A 19,688-nucleotide genomic window follows, 5' to 3' on the forward strand; every position below is an offset into this window, starting at 1 on the left:
ATACAGGGTGTTACGGTACAGAGTCATTGTGGAGGCTATATACAGGGTGTACCGGTACAGAGTCAATGTGGAGGCTATATACAGGGGGTACCGTAAGAGGGTCAATGTGGAGGCTATATACAGGGTGTTACGGTACAGAGTCAATGTGGAGACTATATACAGGGGGTACTGGTACAGAGTCAATGTGGAGGCTATATACAGGGTATTACGGTACAGAGTCAATGTGGAGGCTATATACAGGGGGTACCAGTACAGAGTCAATGTGGAGGCTATATACAGGGGGTACCGGTACAGAGTCAATGTGGAGGCTATATACAGGGGGTACCGGTACAGAGGCAATGTGGAGGCTATATACAGGGGGTACCAGTACAGAGTCAATATGGAGGCTATATACAGGGTGTTACGGTACAGAGTCAATGTGGAGGCTATATACAGGGGGTACCAGTACAGAGTCAATGTGGAGGCTATATACAGGGTGTTACGGTACAGTCAATGTGGAGACTATATACAGGGGGTACCGGTACAGAGTCAATGTGGAGGCTATATACAGGGTGTTACGGTACAGAGTCAATGTGGAGGCTATATACAGGGTGTTACGGTACAGAGTCAATGTGGAGGCTATATACAGGGTATTACGGTACAGAGTCAATGTGGAGGCTATATACAGGGTGTTACGGTACAGAGTCAATGTGGAGACTATATACAGGGGGTACTGGTACAGAGTCAATGTGGAGGCTATATACAGGGTATTACGGTACAGAGTCAATGTGGAGGCTATATACAGGGTGTTACGGTACAGAGTCAATGTGGAGGCTATATACAGGGTGTTACTGTACAGAGTCAATGTGGAGGCTATATACAGGGTGTTACGGTACAGAGTCAATGTGGAGGCTATATACAGGGTGTTACGGTACAGAGTCAATGTGGAGATTGAACCAATGGCAAGTGGAGCCAATGTAAGTGTTTTCTTCCCTGGTGTAATACATTATCACTGGTTTATGTGGTAACAACCCAGCCTGTGTTAAAAGTACAAAGTGTTTGTTAGGTGTTAAAGGCTGTGTTAAAATATGCTTCAAACGATAGATAGAATAGACAAGAAAAAAAAAGTGATTGTGAATGTGTTGAATTGTCTTTGGGAAATAAAGATAGACATGGTTTTAAAAAGTCGTGGTAATATGTCATTCAGTACAGAAATATGTAGGTGGATCAATTCACTCTGTCCAGCCGCTCAATTTAAGTTTTATAGTTTTCAATTTGTAAACTATGACAAGAGAACAACATTTTTGGACAAATTACTTTCCTTGAATTGACATGAATTATGATTATTTCCAGAGATACACAACATCCGGAAATAGACACTGAATAAAAATATAAACGCAACATGCAACAATTTACTGAGTTACAGTTCATATAAGGAACTCAGTCAATTTAAATACATTTGGTCCTAATGTATGGATTTTCACATGACTGGGAATTAAGATATGCGTCTGTTGGTCACAGATACCTTTAAAAAAAAAAACAATGTATGGGCGCGGATCAGAAAACCAGTCCCATATTTCCTCATGCAGCGCGAACCATCTCCTTTGCATAGAGTTGATGAGGCTGTTGAGGACAAGACACCTGCTGTTTCCATGGAGAACAGACTGCTATGGCGAATCATCACCTGGTGTATTGTGCCACCATGACCAAGTAGAAGAGACGTCTTTCTCCTAGGGACAACACAATGTCTTTCTGATAGGGACAACACAATGCCTTTCTCTTTCTCCTAGGGACAACACAACATCTTTCTCCTAGGGACAACACAATGTCTTTCTCCTAGAGACAACACAACGTCTTTCTCCTAGGGACAACACAATGTCTTTCTCCTAGAGACAACACAACGTCTTTCTCCTAGGGACAACACAATGTCTTTCTCCTAGGGACAACACAACGTCTTTCTCCTAGAGACAACACAATGTCTTTCTCCTAGGGACAACGCAATGTCTTTCTCCTAGGGACAACACAATGTCTTTCTCCTAGGGACAACACAATGTCTTTCTCCTAGGGACAACGCAATGTCTTTCTCCTAGGGACAACACAACGTCTTTCTCCTAGAGACAACACAATGTCTTTCTCCTAGGGACAACGCAATGTCTTTCTCCTAGGGACAACACAATGTCTTTCTCCTAGGGACAACACAATGTCTTTCTCCTAGGGACAACACAATGTCTTTCTCCTAGGGACAACACAATGTCTTTCTCCTAGGGACAACACAACGTCTTTCTCCTAGGGACAACACAATGTCTTTCTCCTAGGGACAACACAATGTCTTTCTCTTTCTCCTAGGGACAACACAATGTCTTTCTCCTAGGGACAACACAATGTCTTTCTCCTAGGGACAACACAATGCCTTTCTCCTAGGGACAACACAATGCCTTTCTCCTAGAGACAACACAATGTCTTTCTCCTAGGGACATGTCATGACGTGGTCCTTTCTGGGTATAGAGTGTGGCATTCCCCCTCTCTCCGACACCCAGGTTCTGTTATTTCAGGTCGTACATTCCTGGAGGAGACTCTCTCCCCCTGACCATGCAGAAAGAGAGACGTAGAATAAGTTATTTTGTTCTTTCTATATCACAGAACTTGAGAACTGAACAATATCCATGTCTTGGAGAATGTGTAAAACGGTCGGTGGAGAAGCCAGCTACGACCCGGTACGTTTTCTTTCATGTTTGTGACCTTATTATGAAAGACAATACAGTCACATTACCATTACTCTGTTTATACAGGAGCCTCCGTTATGAGGTTTGCATCTAATTATTGTATAAAATGAATGAGTAAAGATTAAACTATTTGTGAAATGATGTAATGCTGTGTTAAACCGTTAATGTGAGAGAATTGTATTCCCTGTAAAGTTGAACTAAGTCATTGGCCACGCCCCCATGAACAGACATGATTTGGCCACGCCCCCGTGAACACAGACATGACCTGGCATCATGGGACAGCCCTTTTCTACTGTTACGAATAAAAACCCCACCTGAAGAAATCCTCGAGATCACGCGTACCTCGGTCAGCTGAGGGGGCGAAGGTCTGAGTAGAGACCACAAAAACCTCAGTTTAAGCTAAGGTTGTAATGGTTGTTGAATTCCTAACCACATACCACGTGGAGCGTTGGCTACATGGCGGGAAATGGTTCAACTCTGAAACTATCGATCGACAGAATAAGAGCAAATCTTAGATATCGTTACTAGTCTGCAGATGCGAAGACCGACAACCGCTGAAACATCTATTCTATAAGAACATTTCTGAATGGTACTCTGAGGTATCCATTCTAACCATGAAGACCTTCAGGGAAGCAGAGAGAGAGACGCTCAGGTGAACTCTCCAACAGAAAGACTGACGATTCCAACAGAGATCACGACGACACACTGAGCGTAAATATATACTGATTGCAATTATTCCCGAACGAGTGAGTGTTCACGTGCAAAGGATTGCAGTTTTTCTCAAGTGCTAAAACACTAAAACCCATTGGCTGAACAAAGTTCTCAGTTGCCTGGACTCATTTAGTTAATTATGCAGTCTGTTGTCAATACCTTAAACCATTTCACATGGTAAAACACAATTTGCAGATCTCACTTAAGACTTTTCAGCAAAACTCTAAACACATTCTGCACTCTAATGCACATGTCATCCATACTGGTAAACACAAGTGGCAACAGTCAAATACAAATAGAGAACACATGTCACTGATTTTTTTACATTTTTATTTCACCTTTATTTAACCAGGTAGGCAACCACTCAAAATTGATTTAACCTGTTTCGAATGATGCGACACAACCAATATAAGCCAGTTCAGAGAGCAAACAGGTTGTTGAAGGTGGGAAGGAGAAAGTCTGAGAATGGATAGAAGAAACAATGTGAGAGGACGAGGACGAGTGCGTTTGCGAGGTGGGCGATGAGGAGGAAGAGGAGGAGGAGGGCAAGAAAGGAGGAGGACGAAGAAGAAGAGAAATAGTGGAAATATCTGATGAAATTCGAGCAACAGTCATAGACCACGTTCTTGTCCATGGACTGACAATGAGGGAAGCAGGACTTGGAGTGCAACCCAATTTGAGCCGATGTTCTGTGTCCACCATAGTAAGGACATTCAGAGAAGAGAACAGGTACAGGATACTACTGTATATTTGTAATTGCAAATTTACTGTACTACTCTATATGCAGCTGTTTCAATAGACATGTGTAAAGTGAATCACTGTATGTATTGTACTGCATGAATATGTTTTGTAACTGCACAACTACGTTGTGTAGAATTGCAAGGCTGCCACATGCAGGTGGAAGGTCAGCTGTATTCACTAGGGAGCCTGAGGCCGTTATAGTTGGCATGGTCCTTCAAGATAATGCAATACGACTCAGAGAAATCCAGGAACGAGGGATACAAGACAACACACACACTTCCAGGGAATCGACAGTGTGAGCATTTCCACAATTGACCGTGTCCTCCATCGTAACAGGATGCGAATGAAACAAGTATACAGAGTACCTTTTGAGCGCAACTCACCAAGGGTGAAAGAACCGACGAGCTCAGTATGTGCAAGTAAGTGTACATTCAGAAACATTTACTGTAATCCAGATTGTCTACAGTACTAACACATACTATGTGAATGACATTACTCTTCAGTACATACAATGTGTGTGAATCAGAAGCCTAATTGTACTCTACAGTATAGCACTGTCTCTGTACGACTTACAAAATCCTACATACAGTATATTGTATTTCGACACAGACAATATTTGACTTGGAATCCTTGGACAGACCCCGTGAGTTCATCTTTGTCAATGAAGCAGGCTTCAATCTAACAAAGAGGTGAAGGTGAGGCCGAAACATGATTGGACAGCGGGCCATTGTTGAAGTCCCTGGTCAACGAGGTGGCAATGTCACAGTCTGTGCTGCTATCAGCAACCATGGTGTTCTACATCACCATGTTACACTCAGGCCATATAACACCCAGCACCTTCTAAGATTTATTGCCAATCTAAGAGATATTTTATTTGAGCAGCAGGTTCAAGAGCAGCAGGGTTAAGAGCTAAATGAGAATCCCATTCCCACCTATGTGATAGTGTGGGACAATGTCAGTTTCCACCGAGCTGCTCAGGTAAAGGAATGGTTTAACATCAATGGGCAGTTTATGAACTTGTACCTCCCTCCATACTGGCCTTTCCTGAATCCGATTGAGGAGTTTTTCTCCTCTTTGAGATGGAAAGTGTATGATAGACAACCCCTACACCAGAGTAAACCTGCTGCAAGCCATGGATTTAGCCTGTGGTGATATAGGTGAGGAATCATGTCAGGGCTGGAAACGGCACACAAGAGGCTTCTTCCCCCGTTGGCCTCAGGAGGGACAATATTGCTTGTGATGTCGTCGAAGTGCTCTGACCTGACCCAGCCCAAAGACAAGACGAAGCACATTGGTCACATGTTTACTCCTTTGATTTTTGTCCCTTTTAGAATTGTATACTGTAGTGCAGTGCATTGTGGGCTGTATACTGTACCATGGACAAACTGTATGGCCCTGAACATTGTGCTTTCCATTTATTAACAGTACCGACTGCTCAATAGATTTTGACTGGTTGCAGGCTCATATCAACAAAGAACAAGAATTACAGTATCACAGAGACAAAGGACACGTTTGTGAGATGCAGGGTACAGTACTGTAAAAATAGGGGTACAAGGAGGAGGAAGAACAAAAAACTAAATTGCAAAGAGCAAAGCAGAGTAGTAATTTCTGATCCATTTTGAGCTACTATGATAGAACATGTTTTCGTTCATCAAAAGACAATGACGGAAAAATATGAATATTTTTTTTTATAAAAATGTTGTACTTCTCCCTGAGAATTGTATGTTTTAAACATTGTGTTTTCTATTTTTCGGTGTATAGTTTACTGACTGCTTGAGAGTGTATATCATTTTGATCTCTTTGTTTATGATTTGAGAGCAGGGTTTGATTATGAACAACAGGTAAAAACTGTTTTGAGGCGTTATGTTTCATTTTGCAAGAGGAGTCAGAGGTTATGTAAATAGTGCTTTGAAGATGAGGTTTTGTGTTTCATGTTTTCAGGAAATGGAGCAAGGTTTCAGAAATTGTGTTTTAGCAATTGAGAAAAAAACTGTAACATTTCAATTAATATAATTATCAACCTTGTAGTGACTCTTTTTGTCTTTCCCACCCTTCTCAGTCCACACCCCCATCTCAGTCCACACCCCCTTCTCAGTCCACACCCCCTTCTCAGTCCACACCCCCTTCTCAGTCCACACCCCCTTCTCAGTCCACACCCACTTCCCTTTGTCCACCGAGCCGTCATATCGGCTCAGCCCACTAGGGAACCTCCTCTATCATTTCCTTGTAACCATAGCTACTGTTTGTTTGTTTATGCATTTCTGTGATTATTTAGTTAGTTAGTAAATAAATGATTTAAGACAATGGGTGTATGGATGATTCATAGTAAAGGCTGGGTTCGTGCAGATAATCAACAATTCTAAGATGTATGAGACTGACGTGAGGTAAATAATAATTCATTAGTTAGAAGACTAATTGATCAGGTATTAAAATATCTGAAAGTTAGACAAGGAAAATTATAACTTTGTAATCTGAATATTTTCCTTGGTGCCCCCGACTTCCTAGTTAATTACAGTTACATGATTAGTTGAATCACGTAATAATAATTACAGAGAATTGATTTGATAAAATAAGTCTTCACTTTAATGATGCCAAAGACACGACAGATAACACAATATCTTTCTCCTAGGGACAACACAATGTCTTTCTCCTAGGGACAACACAATGCCTTTCTCCTAGGGACAACACAATGTCTTTCTCCTAGGGACAACACAATGTCTTTCTCCTAGGGACAACACAACGTCTTTCTCCTAGGGACAACACAATGCCTTTCTCCTAGGGACAACACAATGTCTTTCTCCTAGGGACAACACAATGCCTTTCTCCTAGGGACAACACAATGTCTTTCTCCTAGGGACAACACAATGCCTTTCTCCTAGGGACAACACAATGCCTTTCTCCTAGGGACAACACAATGCCTTTCTCCTAAGGACAACACAATGTCTTTCTCCTAGGGACAACACAATGTCTTTCTCCTAGGGACAACACAATGTCTTTCTCCTAGAGACAACACAATGGCTTTCTCCTAGGGACAACACAATGCCTTTCTCCTAGGGACAACACAATATCTTTCTCCTAGGGACAACACAATGTCTTTCTCCTAGGGACAACACAATGTCTTTCTCCTAGGGACAACACAATGTCTTTCTCCTAGGGACAACACAATGTCTTTCTCCTAGGGACAACACAATGTCTTTCTCCTAGGGACAACACAACGTCTTTCTCCTAAGGACAACACAATGCCTTTCTCCTAGGGACAACACAATGCCTTTCTCCTAGGGACAACACAATGTCTTTCTCCTAGGGACAACACAATGTCTTTCTCCTAGGGACAACACAATGTCTTTCTCCTAGGGACAACACAATGTCTTTCTCCTAGGGACAACACAATGCCTTTCTCCTAGGGACAACACAATGTCTTTCTCCTAGGGACAACACAATGCCTTTCTCCTAGGGACAACACAATGTCTTTCTCCTAGGGACAACACAATGCCTTTCTCCTAGGGACAACACAATGCCTTTCTCCTAGGGACAACACAATGTCTTTCTCCTAGGGACAACACAATGCCTTTCTCCTAGGGACAACACAATGTCTTTCTCCTAGGGACAACACAATGCCTTTCTCCTAGGGACAACACAATGCCTTTCTCCTAGGGACAACACAATGTCTTTCTCCTAGGGACAACACAATGCCTTTCTCCTAGGGACAACACAATGTCTTTCTCCTAGGGACAACACAACGTATTTCTCCTAGGGACAACACAATGTCTTTCTCCTGGGGACAACACAATGTCTTTCTCCTAGGGACAACACAATGCCTTTCTCTTTCTCCTAGGGACAACACAATGTCTTTCTCCTAGGGACAACACAATGTCTTTCTCCTAGGGACAACACAATGTCTTTCTCCTAGGGACAACACAATGTCTTTCTCCTAGGGACAACACAATGTCTTTCTCTTTCTCCTAGGGACAACACAATGTCTTTCTCCTAGGGACAACACAATGTCTTTCTCATAGGGACAACACAATGTCTTTCTCCTAGGGACAACACAATGTCTTTCTCCTAGGGACAACACAATGTCTTTCTCCTAGGGACAACACAATGTCTTTCTCCTAGGGACAACACAATGCCTTTCTCCTAGGGACAACACAATGCCTTTCTCCTAGGGACAACACAATGCCTTTCTCCTAGGGACAACACAATGTCTTTCTCCTGGGGACAACACAATGTCTTTCTCCTAGGGACAACACAATGTCTTTCTCTTTCTCCTAGGGACAACACAATGTCTTTCTCCTAGGGACAACACAATGCCTTTCTCTTTCTCCTAGGGACAACACAATGCCTTTCTCCTTGGGACAACACAATGTCTTTCTCCTAGGGACAACACAATGTCTTTCTCTTTCTCCTAGGGACAACACAATGTCTTTCTCCTAGGGACAACACAATGTCTTTCTCTTTCTCCTAGGGACAACACAATGTCTTTCTCCTAGGGACAACACAATGCCTTTCTCCTAGGGACAACACAATGTCTTTCTCCTAGGGACAACACAACGTCTTTCTCCTAGGGACAACACAATGTCTTTCTCCTAGGGACAACACAATGTCTTTCTCCTAGGGACAACACAATGTCTTTCTCCTAGGGACAACACAATGCCTTTCTCCTAGGGACAACACAATGTCTTTCTCCTAGGGACAACACAATGCCTTTCTCCTAGGGACAACACAATGCCTTTCTCCTAGGGACAACACAATGCCTTTCTCCTAGGGACAACACAATGTCTTTCTCCTAGGGACAACACAATGCCTTTCTCCTAGGGACAACACAATGCCTTTCTCCTAGGGACAACACAATGTCTTTCTCCTAGGGACAACACAATGTCTTTCTCCTAGGGACAACACAATGTCTTTCTCCTAGGGACAACACAATGCCTTTCTCCTACGGACAACACAATGCCTTTCTCCTAGGGACAACACAATGCCTTTCTCCTAGGGACAACACAATGCCTTTCTCCTAGGGACAACACAATGCCTTTCTCCTAGGGACAACACAATGTCTTTCTCCTGGGGACAACACAATGTCTTTCTCCTAGGGACAACACAATGTCTTTCTCTTTCTCCTAGGGACAACACAATGTCTTTCTCTTTCTCCTAGGGACAACACAATGTCTTTCTCCTAGGGACAACACAAGATCTTTCTCCTAGGGACAACACAAGATCTTTCTCCTAGGGACAACACAAGATCTTTCTCCTAGGGACAACACAAGATCTTTCTCCTAGGGACAACACAAGATCTTTCTCCTAGGGACAACACAATGCCTTTCTCCTAGGGGAAAACCCAGTCCTCTTATGGTCATGCAGTTCTGATTCTGTTCCACAGTTATTTTGGTAAAAAATAGTAGCCAAGACAAAGTTAACATGGACCTCTGTCTCAGTCTTGGATTGTTCCCCTAATTAAACCACTGGGGGAGGAAGACTGCAAGATAGGACTAAAACTGTGTCTGAAAGTTAAATTCTTCCTTTCCTTGTCTCCTCTCCTTCATGTCCACTGTGGATGGGATCTCTGACAGTCGTCCGTGTGGTTTCCCCTTCTCCCCCAGGTGCTCTATAATCCCTCCCCCGGCCTCCATGTCATCAGCATCATCCCTGAACCTGGGCCAATCACTGTCTCCGTCCCCGCGTTCCATGGCCTCTGGTTGGCCGTCGAGGTTGATGTGGGCGGGAGGTGAGTCGTCGTGGCCCGTGGTCGTAACACAGGTACAGTTGTCACACAGGCCAAAGCGCTTCAGTCCGTGGGACAGGGCTCCAGTGAAGCTTCGTCTGCACCCCTTACAAACCACGGGCCAACTGGAGCGGTGCACCTGGGTATCAGAGACAAAGACATGTAAACATCGTCATCAATACACCCACACACACACCCACACACACCTGGGTATCAGAGACAAAGACATGTAAACATCGGCATCAATACACACACACACACACACACACACCTGGGTATCAGAGACAAAGACATGTAAACATCGTCATCAATACACACACACACACACACACACACACACACACACACACACACACACACACACACACAAAGACTCCATTATATAATGAAAATGAAAACAAGAGGGCTGAAATGATTAATGCATTGAAGCTCACTAAAGGCTTCAGTCATATAAAAGTGATATTTATATCAGAACTGGTTCTCTATCAGATTAGTAAGAATGTCTCTTTATTCAGATTACAACCTCTTACTTTCGGTTATTTGAAAATGAAAATCTCCAAAATAATCACTATTTTTAAAACAATCCATAAAAATCTGGTTGTAATTTCAGTTTTATTTCACCAGGAAGGACAGAACAAATATTACAATAAAATATAATGGTTAAACATAATAATTGATTAAAAAATATATATATATTATTTTGGGAAAAATATATTTTAAATTAGTTTTATAATCTTTGTTAATGATATCACAAATATGACTGGTGGAGTCGTCACACATGCAGCTAACAAAAATATATCAAAATATTTCGCTCCAAAACAACAATTTGATTGTAGCCTTACGGCAAAAACTGGAAGCAACAAGTAGAAGGGGAAGAAAGTGTTTGAATTAAAGACCAAAATTGTAGAAAGAAAATGTACAGCTGTACCATACAGGTTGAAAAAAACTAGTTTTAATGACTCTTAAGTAAATTTCCCACTTCAACTGTAGCTTGGAGTCATTAAAACTAGCTTGTTTTGGTACTGTCCATATGTAGCTTGTTTTGGTACTGTTCATATGTAGCTTGTTTTGGTGCTGTTCATATGTAGCTTGTTTTGGTACTGTCCATATGTAGCTTGTTTTGGTACTGTTCATATGTAGCTTGTTTTGGTGCTGTTCATATGTAGCTTGTTTTGGTACTGTCCATATGTAGCTTGTTTTGATACTGTCCATATGTAGCTTGTTTTGGTACTGTTCATATGTAGCTTGTTTTGGTGCTGTTCATATGTAGCTTGTTTTGGTACTGTCCATATGTAGCTTGTTTTGGTACTGTCCATATGTAGCTTGTTTTGGTACTGTCCATATGTAGCTTGTTTTGGTGCTGTTCATATGTAGCTTGTTTTGGTACTGTCCATATGTAGCTTGTTTTGGTACTGTCCATATGTAGCTTGTTTTGGTGCTGTTCATATGTAGCTTGTTTTGGTTGTTTTGGTGCTGTTCATATGTAGCTTGTTTTGGTACTGTTCATATGTAGCTTGTTTTGGTACTGTTCATATGTAGCTTGTTTTGGTACTGTCCATATGTAGCTTGTTTTGGTGCTGTTCATATGTAGCTTGTTTTGGTTGTTTTGGTACTGTTCATATGTAGCTTGTTTTGGTACTGTCCATATGTAGCTTGTTTTGGTACTGTTCATATGTAGCTTGTTTTGGTACTGTTCATATGTAGCTTGTTTTGGTACTGTTCATATGTAGCTTGTTTTGGTACTGTTCATATGTAGCTTGTTTTGGTACTGTTCATATGTCGCTTGTTTTGGTGCTGTTCATATGTAGCTTGTTTTGGTTGTTTTGGTACTGTTCATATGTAGCTTGTTTTGGTACTGTCCACATGTCGCTTGTTTTGGTACTGCCCATATGTAGCTTGTTTTGGTACTGTCCATATGTAGCTTGTTTTGGTACTGTCCATATGTAGCTTGTTTTGGTACTGTCCATATGTAGCTTGTTTTGGTACTGTCCATATGTAGCTTGTTTTGGTGCTGTCCATATGTAGCTTGTTTTGGTACTGTTCATATGTAGCTTGTTTTGGTACTGTTCATATGTAGCTTGTTTTGGTACTGTCCATATGTAGCTTGTTTCTGGACGCAGGTTCAGGAATGGTTGAAGAAGGACAACATTTACCTGGAGCTAACTCTGCAAATAGCGCTGCTGGGTGATTTGAAAACCTTAGTCAATTGAAGGCTGGGACTGGATGGTATTCAGAGATAGATGGAGGGGTTGAGCGGAGCTGAAGGCCTGGATGGTGTTCAGAGATAGATGGGAGGGGTTGAGGGGAGCTGAAGGCCTGGATGGTGTTCAGAGATAGATGGGAGGGGTTGAGGGGAGCTGAAGGCTGGGACTGGATGGTGGTCAGAGATAGATGGGAGGGGTTGAGTGGAGCTGAAGGCTGGATGGTGTTCAGAGATAGATGGGAGGGGTTGAGGGTAGCTGAAGGACTGGATGGTGTTCAGAGATGGATGGGAGGGGTTGAGGGTAGCTGAAGGACTGGATGGTGTTCAGAGATAGATGGGAGGGGTTGAGGGGAGCTGAAGGCTGGGACTGGATGGTGTTCAGATATAGATGGAGGGGTTGAGGGGAGCTGAAGAACTGAATGGTGTTCAGAGATAGATGGGAGGGGTTGAGGGGAGCTGAAGGCCTGGATGGTGTTCAGAGATAGATGGGAGGGGTTGAGGGGAGCTGAAGGCCTGGATGGTGTTCAGAGATAGATGGGAGGGGTTGAGGGGAGCTGAAGGTTGGGACTGGATGGTGTTCAGAGAGTGATGGGAGGGGTTGAGTGGAGCTGAAGGACTGGATGGTGTTCAGAGATAGATGGGAGGGGTTGAGTGGAGCTGAAGGTTGGGACTGGATGGTGTTCAGAGATAGATGGGAGGGGTTGAGGGGAGCTGAAGGACTGGATGGTGTTCAGAGATAGATGGAGGGGTTGAGGGGAGCTGAAGGCTGGGACTGGATGGTGTTCAGAGATAGATGGGAGGGGTTGAGGGGAGCTGAAGGTTGGGACTGGATGGTGTTCAGAGATAGATGGGAGGGGTTGAGGGGAGCTGAAGGTTGGGACTGGATGGTGGTCAGAGATAGATGGGAGGGGTTGAGGGGAGCTGAAGGTTGGGACTGGATGGTGTTCAGAGATAGATGGGAGGGGTTGAGGGGAGCTGAAGGTTGGGACTGGATGGTGGTCAGAGATAGATGGGAGGGGTTGAGGGGAGCTGAAGGCTGGGACTGGATGGTGGTCAGAGATAGATGGGAGGGGTTGAGGGGAGCTGAAGGCTGGGACTGGATGGTGGTCAGAGATAGATGGGAGGGGTTGAGGGGAGCTGAAGGCCTGGATGGTGTTCAGAGATAGATGGGAGGGGTTGAGGGGAGCTGAAGGTTGGGACTGGATGGTGGTCAGAGATAGATGGGAGGGGTTGAGGGGAGCTGAAGGATGGGACTGGATGGTGGTCAGAGATAGATGGGAGGGGTTGAGGGGAGCTGAAGGATGGGACTGGATGGTGGTCAGAGATAGATGGGAGGGGTTGAGGGGAGCTGAAGGATGGGACTGGATGGTGGTCAGAGATAGATGGGAGGGGTTGAGGGGAGCTGAAGGATGGGACTGGATGGTGGTCAGAGATAGATGGGAGGGGTTGAGGGGAGCTGAAGGATGGGACTGGATGGTGGTCAGAGATAGATGGGAGGGGTTGAGGGGAGCTGAAGGATGGGACTGGATGGTGGTCAGAGATAGATGGGAGGGGTTGAGGGGAGCTGAAGGATGGGACTGGATGGTGGTCAGAGATAGATGGGAGGGGTTGAGGGGAGCTGAAGGATGGGACTGGATGGTGGTCAGAGATAGATGGGAGGGGTTGAGGGGAGCTGAAGGATGGGACTGGATGGTGGTCAGAGATAGATGGGAGGGGTTGAGGGGAGCTGAAGGATGGGACTGGATGGTGGTCAGAGATAGATGGGAGGGGTTGAGGGGAGCTGAAGGATGGGACTGGATGGTGGTCAGAGATAGATGGGAGGGGTTGAGGGGAGCTGAAGGATGGGACTGGATGGTGGTCAGAGATAGATGGGAGGGGTTGAGGCGAGCTGAAGGTTGGGACTGGATGGTGGTCAGAGATAGATGGGAGGGGTTGAGGGGAGCTGAAGGTTGGGACTGGATGGTGGTCAGAGATACAGTACCATTCAAAAGTGTTAGAACACTGACTCATTCCAGGGTTAGTGACTTCAAAACTATGAAATAACATAAATTAAATAATGTAATAACCAAAAAAAAACAGTGTTAAACAAATCTAAATACATCTTATATTTGAGATTCTTCAAAGTAGCCACCCTTTCAAATTTCTTGAAATGTTCCAGATTGACTGACCTTCATGTCTTAAAGTAATAATGGCTTGTCGTTTCTCTTTGCTTATTTGAGCTGTTCTTGCCATAATATGGACTTGGTCTTTTACCAAATAGGGCTATCTTCTCTATACAACCCCTACCTTGTCACAACACAACTGACTGGCTCAAACGCATTAAGAAGGAAAGAAATTCCACAAAATGTACTTTTTAACAAGGCACACCTGTTATTTAAAATGCATTCCAGGTGACTACCTCATGAAGCTGGTTGAGAGAATGCCAAGAATGTACAAAGCTGTCATCAAGGCAAAGTTTGGCTACTTTGAAGAATCTCAAATATAGAGATTTGTTTAACACTTTTTTGGTTACTACATGATTCCATATGTTTTATTTCATAGTTTTGATGTCTTCACTATTATTCTACGATGTAGAAAATAGTAAAAATAAAGAAAAAACCCTTGAATGAAGTGTTCTAACACTTTTGACTGGTAGTGTAAATATATTAAAACACATATGAGGGATTGGTTCAGACAACGATGCAGACAATTACATTGATAGAAGCCGCAATACCCCCCCCCAGACTGACAAACACACAGACATGACCACGATAATGGTGTCCTCATGATGAAGAACCCAATGGCATGTAAACACACAGACACCCCGTGACAGAAGGGGAGATGGTCCATTACAAAAGATCAATGTCTGTCTTTGTATTTTTACACACACACACACACACACACACACACACACACACACACACACACACACACACACACACACACACACCAGACACACACACACCAGACACACACACACCAGACACACACACACACACACACACACACACCAGACACACACACACACTCTCTCTCTCTTACGCTGAGTGAGTGACTGCGGAGGTGTTCCTGCCTTGTGAACCTCTTGCCACATGTCTCACAGGGGAAGGGTCTCTCTCCAGTGTGACAGCGGATGTGTCTCTTCAGGATGCCCTTCTGCTTGGCGGTGTACGGGCAGAACGGACACTTGTGGAGCTTCACCGGCACTAACAAGCCATCACCTGCAGGGGAGGAAAGTCATATTAAACAATGAATCAATCAATCTACAGAACAAACCGACACCACCAAGCCATCTCCTGCAGGGGAGGAAAGTCAATTAAACAATTAACTATACAGTACACACTGTTACCACCAAGCACCTGCAGCATTAACGAGTCCTTCAGTCGATGTTATAAAGTGAATATAACGTCACAATTTGGTCTTTTTTAAAAGCAAATCTTCTTGTCATGAAAGTAGAAAGAAACCCTCTGGCCCCTAAATCAAAGCCTAAACCAAAGCCTGATAGTGGCAAGAAAAAAAAACACAAAAAAAGAAACAAGAAGAAACTAAAGTTTTATGTAAAACCTTATAGAGATAAAACTAACTGAATGTCATTACCTGTGTCCTCTCCGTACCAGTCGCTCTGTATCTCCATGATAGAGGACCCACCCATCCCCAGACCCTCATCCACCCTGCCTCCCCCACCCCAGAGGCCCATTCCCTGGGAAAACATCTGGCCCTGCTCCCCTCTGTCCCTGTGGGGGCTGGAGCCGCCTCTCAACAGCACATCCATGAACTGCCTGGCGTGGCAGCCCCCGAAGCCCAGGGAGGAGCGCTCGCTGCTGGGAGAAGGGCTGGAGGACGCCAGCCTGTCATGGAGGTGGTCTGGGTGGTGGGTGTGGAGGGGGGGTCCCATAAACAACGTCAGGTCTTTGGTATCGGGAGACCCCTCCTCGGGCTCGTCATCGGGGTCGTACTCGATCTTGGGGCGCACCAGTTCTAGGGTCAACCCAGAGGAAAGGGGGTTCATCACATGGTCCCCGTGTCCGTGTGGGGTCCGGCCCACAATAACACGAGATGGGAACTCCCCTCTGGAGCTGCAGTCGCTCTCAGAGTCTCTGCTAGGGCCGGGGGGCGTGGGGACCCTGGGGAGGGCTGCTGCCGAGGATGGGGGGTCTGTGACAGTGGAAGGGGGGGATTCTGAACGTACATGAGTAACTCCGTCTCCCTCCAGTGACAACGAAGGAAGAGTTACAGCTACAGAGGCGGTGGAAGAGGGAGGTGGCATGGCTGGGGTTCCACTGTCAGCCGGACCGTCTCTCTCCTTCTCTTTGTTTCTATCCCTCTCTTTCTCCCTGTTACAGATCTCCAGAGAGGAGCGGATGTAGCCTTTACAGAAGGACACCACGTCAGTCATCTGCAGGTAGCTGGCCGCTGACATCACCTCGATGACGTTGTCGCTGCGCAGGTCCAGTCGGCCCGAGTACAGGAAGTCCAGGATGGAGGAGAAGGCCTCGGCCGTCACGATGTCCAGAGAGGCTGTACTGTGGTGCTGACCGCTGTCCTGAGGAGGGTGGTAGAGAGATTCAAGGAAGTAAAGTATATTGTAAACAGGCTATAAAACTAGATTAGCACTGAGATCAGAGTTTACTCAACCAGTGTCCTTTCCACAGGAGTGCCATGGGCCAACTGGGTTACTATGGCATTATCAATTTACCTTTCTTTTTAAACACGTGAAAGCATCTAGTAAAATAATACACAGGCTCCTTAATTACACATTTTGTATCAATCCCACGTTCAACTTAATAAAACGACTCACCTGTAGGTAGTGGACCAATAGGGCTCGGAAGTAGCCGCTGCCGGCGAATAGGACGTTGCGATGGGCCTTGAAGACCCGCCCCTCCACGACTATACTGCAGTCACAGAAGAAGTCTCTCTTCCGCTGCTCATTGAGCTCACACAGCAGCTTGGACTGGTAGCCTGACACCTCCATCTCCACAATTCTTTCTGATAGATAGATATAATTAGATTAGATAGATAGGGGAGAGAGAGGGATTGAGAGAGAGAGAGAGAGAATGAGAGGGATTGAGAGAGAGAGAATGAGAGGGATTGAGAGAGCGAGAGCAATGTGAGATAAGACAGAGAAAGAGGGTGAGCAGAGAGAGAGAGATGTAGAAAGCATAGGGCTGCCTATGTACTAGTAAACAAACCCCTCAGCCAGTTCACGCTCCTCAACCTTCCACCCCAGTCCTTTGACCTCCTGGTGCAGTACATTCATGTGACCCCTGTCAACAACTAACTACACCCTCACCTTGCCTTGAAGAGAAGATCCATAACTGATAACCACAGAAAGGCTCTGAGGAGAAATCTCTACACTAAAGCGATAGTAGCTAGCTAGGAGAAAGGTTTTTCCATCGTCTCCAGTACCTTTTGTAGAATCACAAATGTAGAAGTAGCTATATTTTGTAGCTAGCTAGAATACAATGTATTGATAACTATAGTAACCCATCTGTCTATGCTAGAAAACTCTGTCAGCTAGCTAGCGTTACATTTATCAAACATTCCGTACAAATGAACATAAAATGTAAACATTTAAACAAGTATAAAAACAACGATACCTGACTCAACCTTGAAATTAGTCGTAAGTTAACACACTGGTGGATAAATTGTTGTAGCCTCAGCAGCTAGCTAGCTAGCTAACCACAACAACAACCCACTTCCTCATTTCTCCATTCTGTGTGAGAGTCACAAGATTCGACCAATGAGATACGAGAGAAATGTCATGTGGCGTCTAAGAGAGGCGATCAGCCAATCACATCATGTAAAACTAGACTGGGGTGGGCTTTTAAAGATATAGCCTGTAGATGTATTTATCATCACCAGAGGGCAGAAAATCACTGCGTTAGCCCACAATATAATCGCGTGATGAACCTCTTATGTGCAAATAGGGATTGTTGCTTGTGTTTCTCTTCAACCTGTTTGGTAAACAGGGATGGGGTCCATTCCATTTCAATTGTTTACAGTTCTGAAATGTAGTTATTGCAGTTCATAAATGTTGGGCAAAATACACACATTGTCAGTGAGGCATTTCCTGAGTTGGAGTAACTCCCTAGGGTCTTCAGATCCAAGGGAATTGGATAGGGGTTGGTAGATAGTCATAAATAATAGTTCCACCTTACTGCCTGATAGGTTAGGGAGCTGAAATCTCTCCATTGCTTTCAGATAGGTTAGGAAGCTGAACTCTGTCCATTCCTTTCAGATAGGTTAGGAAGCTGAACTCCATACCTTGTCAGTCAGACCTACACCAGCGCCAAAGGGTTGTTCCTACCGCAGGCAGCTTGCGCCCTGAAGCCCTACATCACGCCCTACCTCGCGCCCTACGTCACGCCCTACCTCGCGCCCTACCTCGCACCCTACATCACGCCCTACCTCGCGCCCTACCTCGCGCCCTACATCACGCCCTACCTCGCGCCCTACCTCGCGCCCTACCTCGCGCCCTACGCCACGCCCTCCTCATGCTCCTTGCCTACGTCACGCCCTACCTCGCACCCTACGCCACGCCCTCCTCATGCTCCTTGCCTACGCCACGCCCTCCTCATGCTCCTTGCCTACGCCACGCCCTCCTCATGCTCCTTGCCTACGCCACGCCCTCCTCATGCTCCTTGCCTACGTCACGCCCTCCTCATGCTCCTTGCCTACGCCACGCCCTCCTCATGCTCCTTGCCTACGCCACGCCCTCCTCATGCTCCTTGCCTACGCCACGCCCTCCTCATGCTCCTTGCCTACGTCACGCCCTCCTCATGCTCCTTGCCTACGTCACGCCCTCCTCATGCTCCTTGCCTACGCCACGCCCTCCTCATGCTCTTTGCCTACGCCACGCCCTCCTCATGCTCCTTGCCTACGCCACGCCCTCCTCATGCTCCTTGCCTACGCCACGCCCTCCTCATGCTCCTTGCCTACGCCACGCCCTCCTCATGCTCCTTGCCTACGCCACGCCCTCCTCATGCTCCTTGCCTACGCCACGCCCTCCTCATGCTCCTTGCCTACGTCACGCCCTCCTCATGCTCCTTGCCTACGCCACGCCCTCCTCATGCTCCTTGCCTACGCCACGCCCTCCTCATGCTCCTTGCCTACGCCACGCCCTCCTCATGCTCCTTGCCTACGCCACGCCCTCCTCATGCTCCTTGCCTACGTCACGCCCTCCTCATGCTCCTTGCCTACGCCACGCCCTCCTCATGCTCCTTGCCTACGCCACGCCCTCCTCATGCTCCTTGCCTACGCCACGCCCTCCTCATGCTCCTTGCCTACGCCACGCCCTCCTCATGCTCCTTGCCTACGCCACGCCCTACCTCACGCCCTACCTCACGCCCTACCTCGCGCCCTACGCCACGCCCTCCTCATGCTCCTTGCCTACGCCACGCCCTCCTCATGCTCCTTGCCTACGCCACGCCCTACCTCACGCCCTACCTCACGCCCTACCTCGCGCCCTACGCCACGCCCTCCTCATGCTCCTTGCCTACGCCACGCCCTCCTCATGCTCCTTGCCTACGCCACGCCCTCCTCATGCTCCTTGCCTACGCCACGCCCTCCTCATGCTCCTTGCCTACGCCACGCCCTCCTCATGCTCCTTGCCTACGCCACGCCCTCCTCATGC

At 45.9% G+C, this 19,688-nt stretch overlaps 1 protein-coding gene across 1 annotated transcript; it reads right to left on the reverse strand.

The window, feature by feature from the left end:
• Positions 1-6,714: 6,714 nt before the first annotated feature.
• On the reverse strand, positions 6,715-17,781 carry zbtb8b (zinc finger and BTB domain containing 8B). Its single transcript, XM_036970847.2, has 5 exons — positions 17,653-17,781; positions 16,854-17,041; positions 15,653-16,598; positions 15,098-15,276; positions 6,715-10,012 (listed from the first exon to the last, which is right to left on the reverse strand). The coding sequence occupies exons 2-5, from the start codon at positions 17,025-17,027 to the stop codon at positions 9,641-9,643; spliced, it is 1,671 nt and encodes a 556-aa protein (XP_036826742.2). The 5' UTR covers positions 17,028-17,041; positions 17,653-17,781; the 3' UTR covers positions 6,715-9,640.
• Positions 17,782-19,688: the final 1,907 nt, after the last annotated feature.

Source organism: Oncorhynchus mykiss, chromosome 30 (assembly GCF_057628025.1).
Source record: "Oncorhynchus mykiss isolate SJ-2025 chromosome 30, ASM5762802v1, whole genome shotgun sequence".
NCBI classification, from domain to species: domain Eukaryota; kingdom Metazoa; phylum Chordata; class Actinopteri; order Salmoniformes; family Salmonidae; genus Oncorhynchus; species Oncorhynchus mykiss.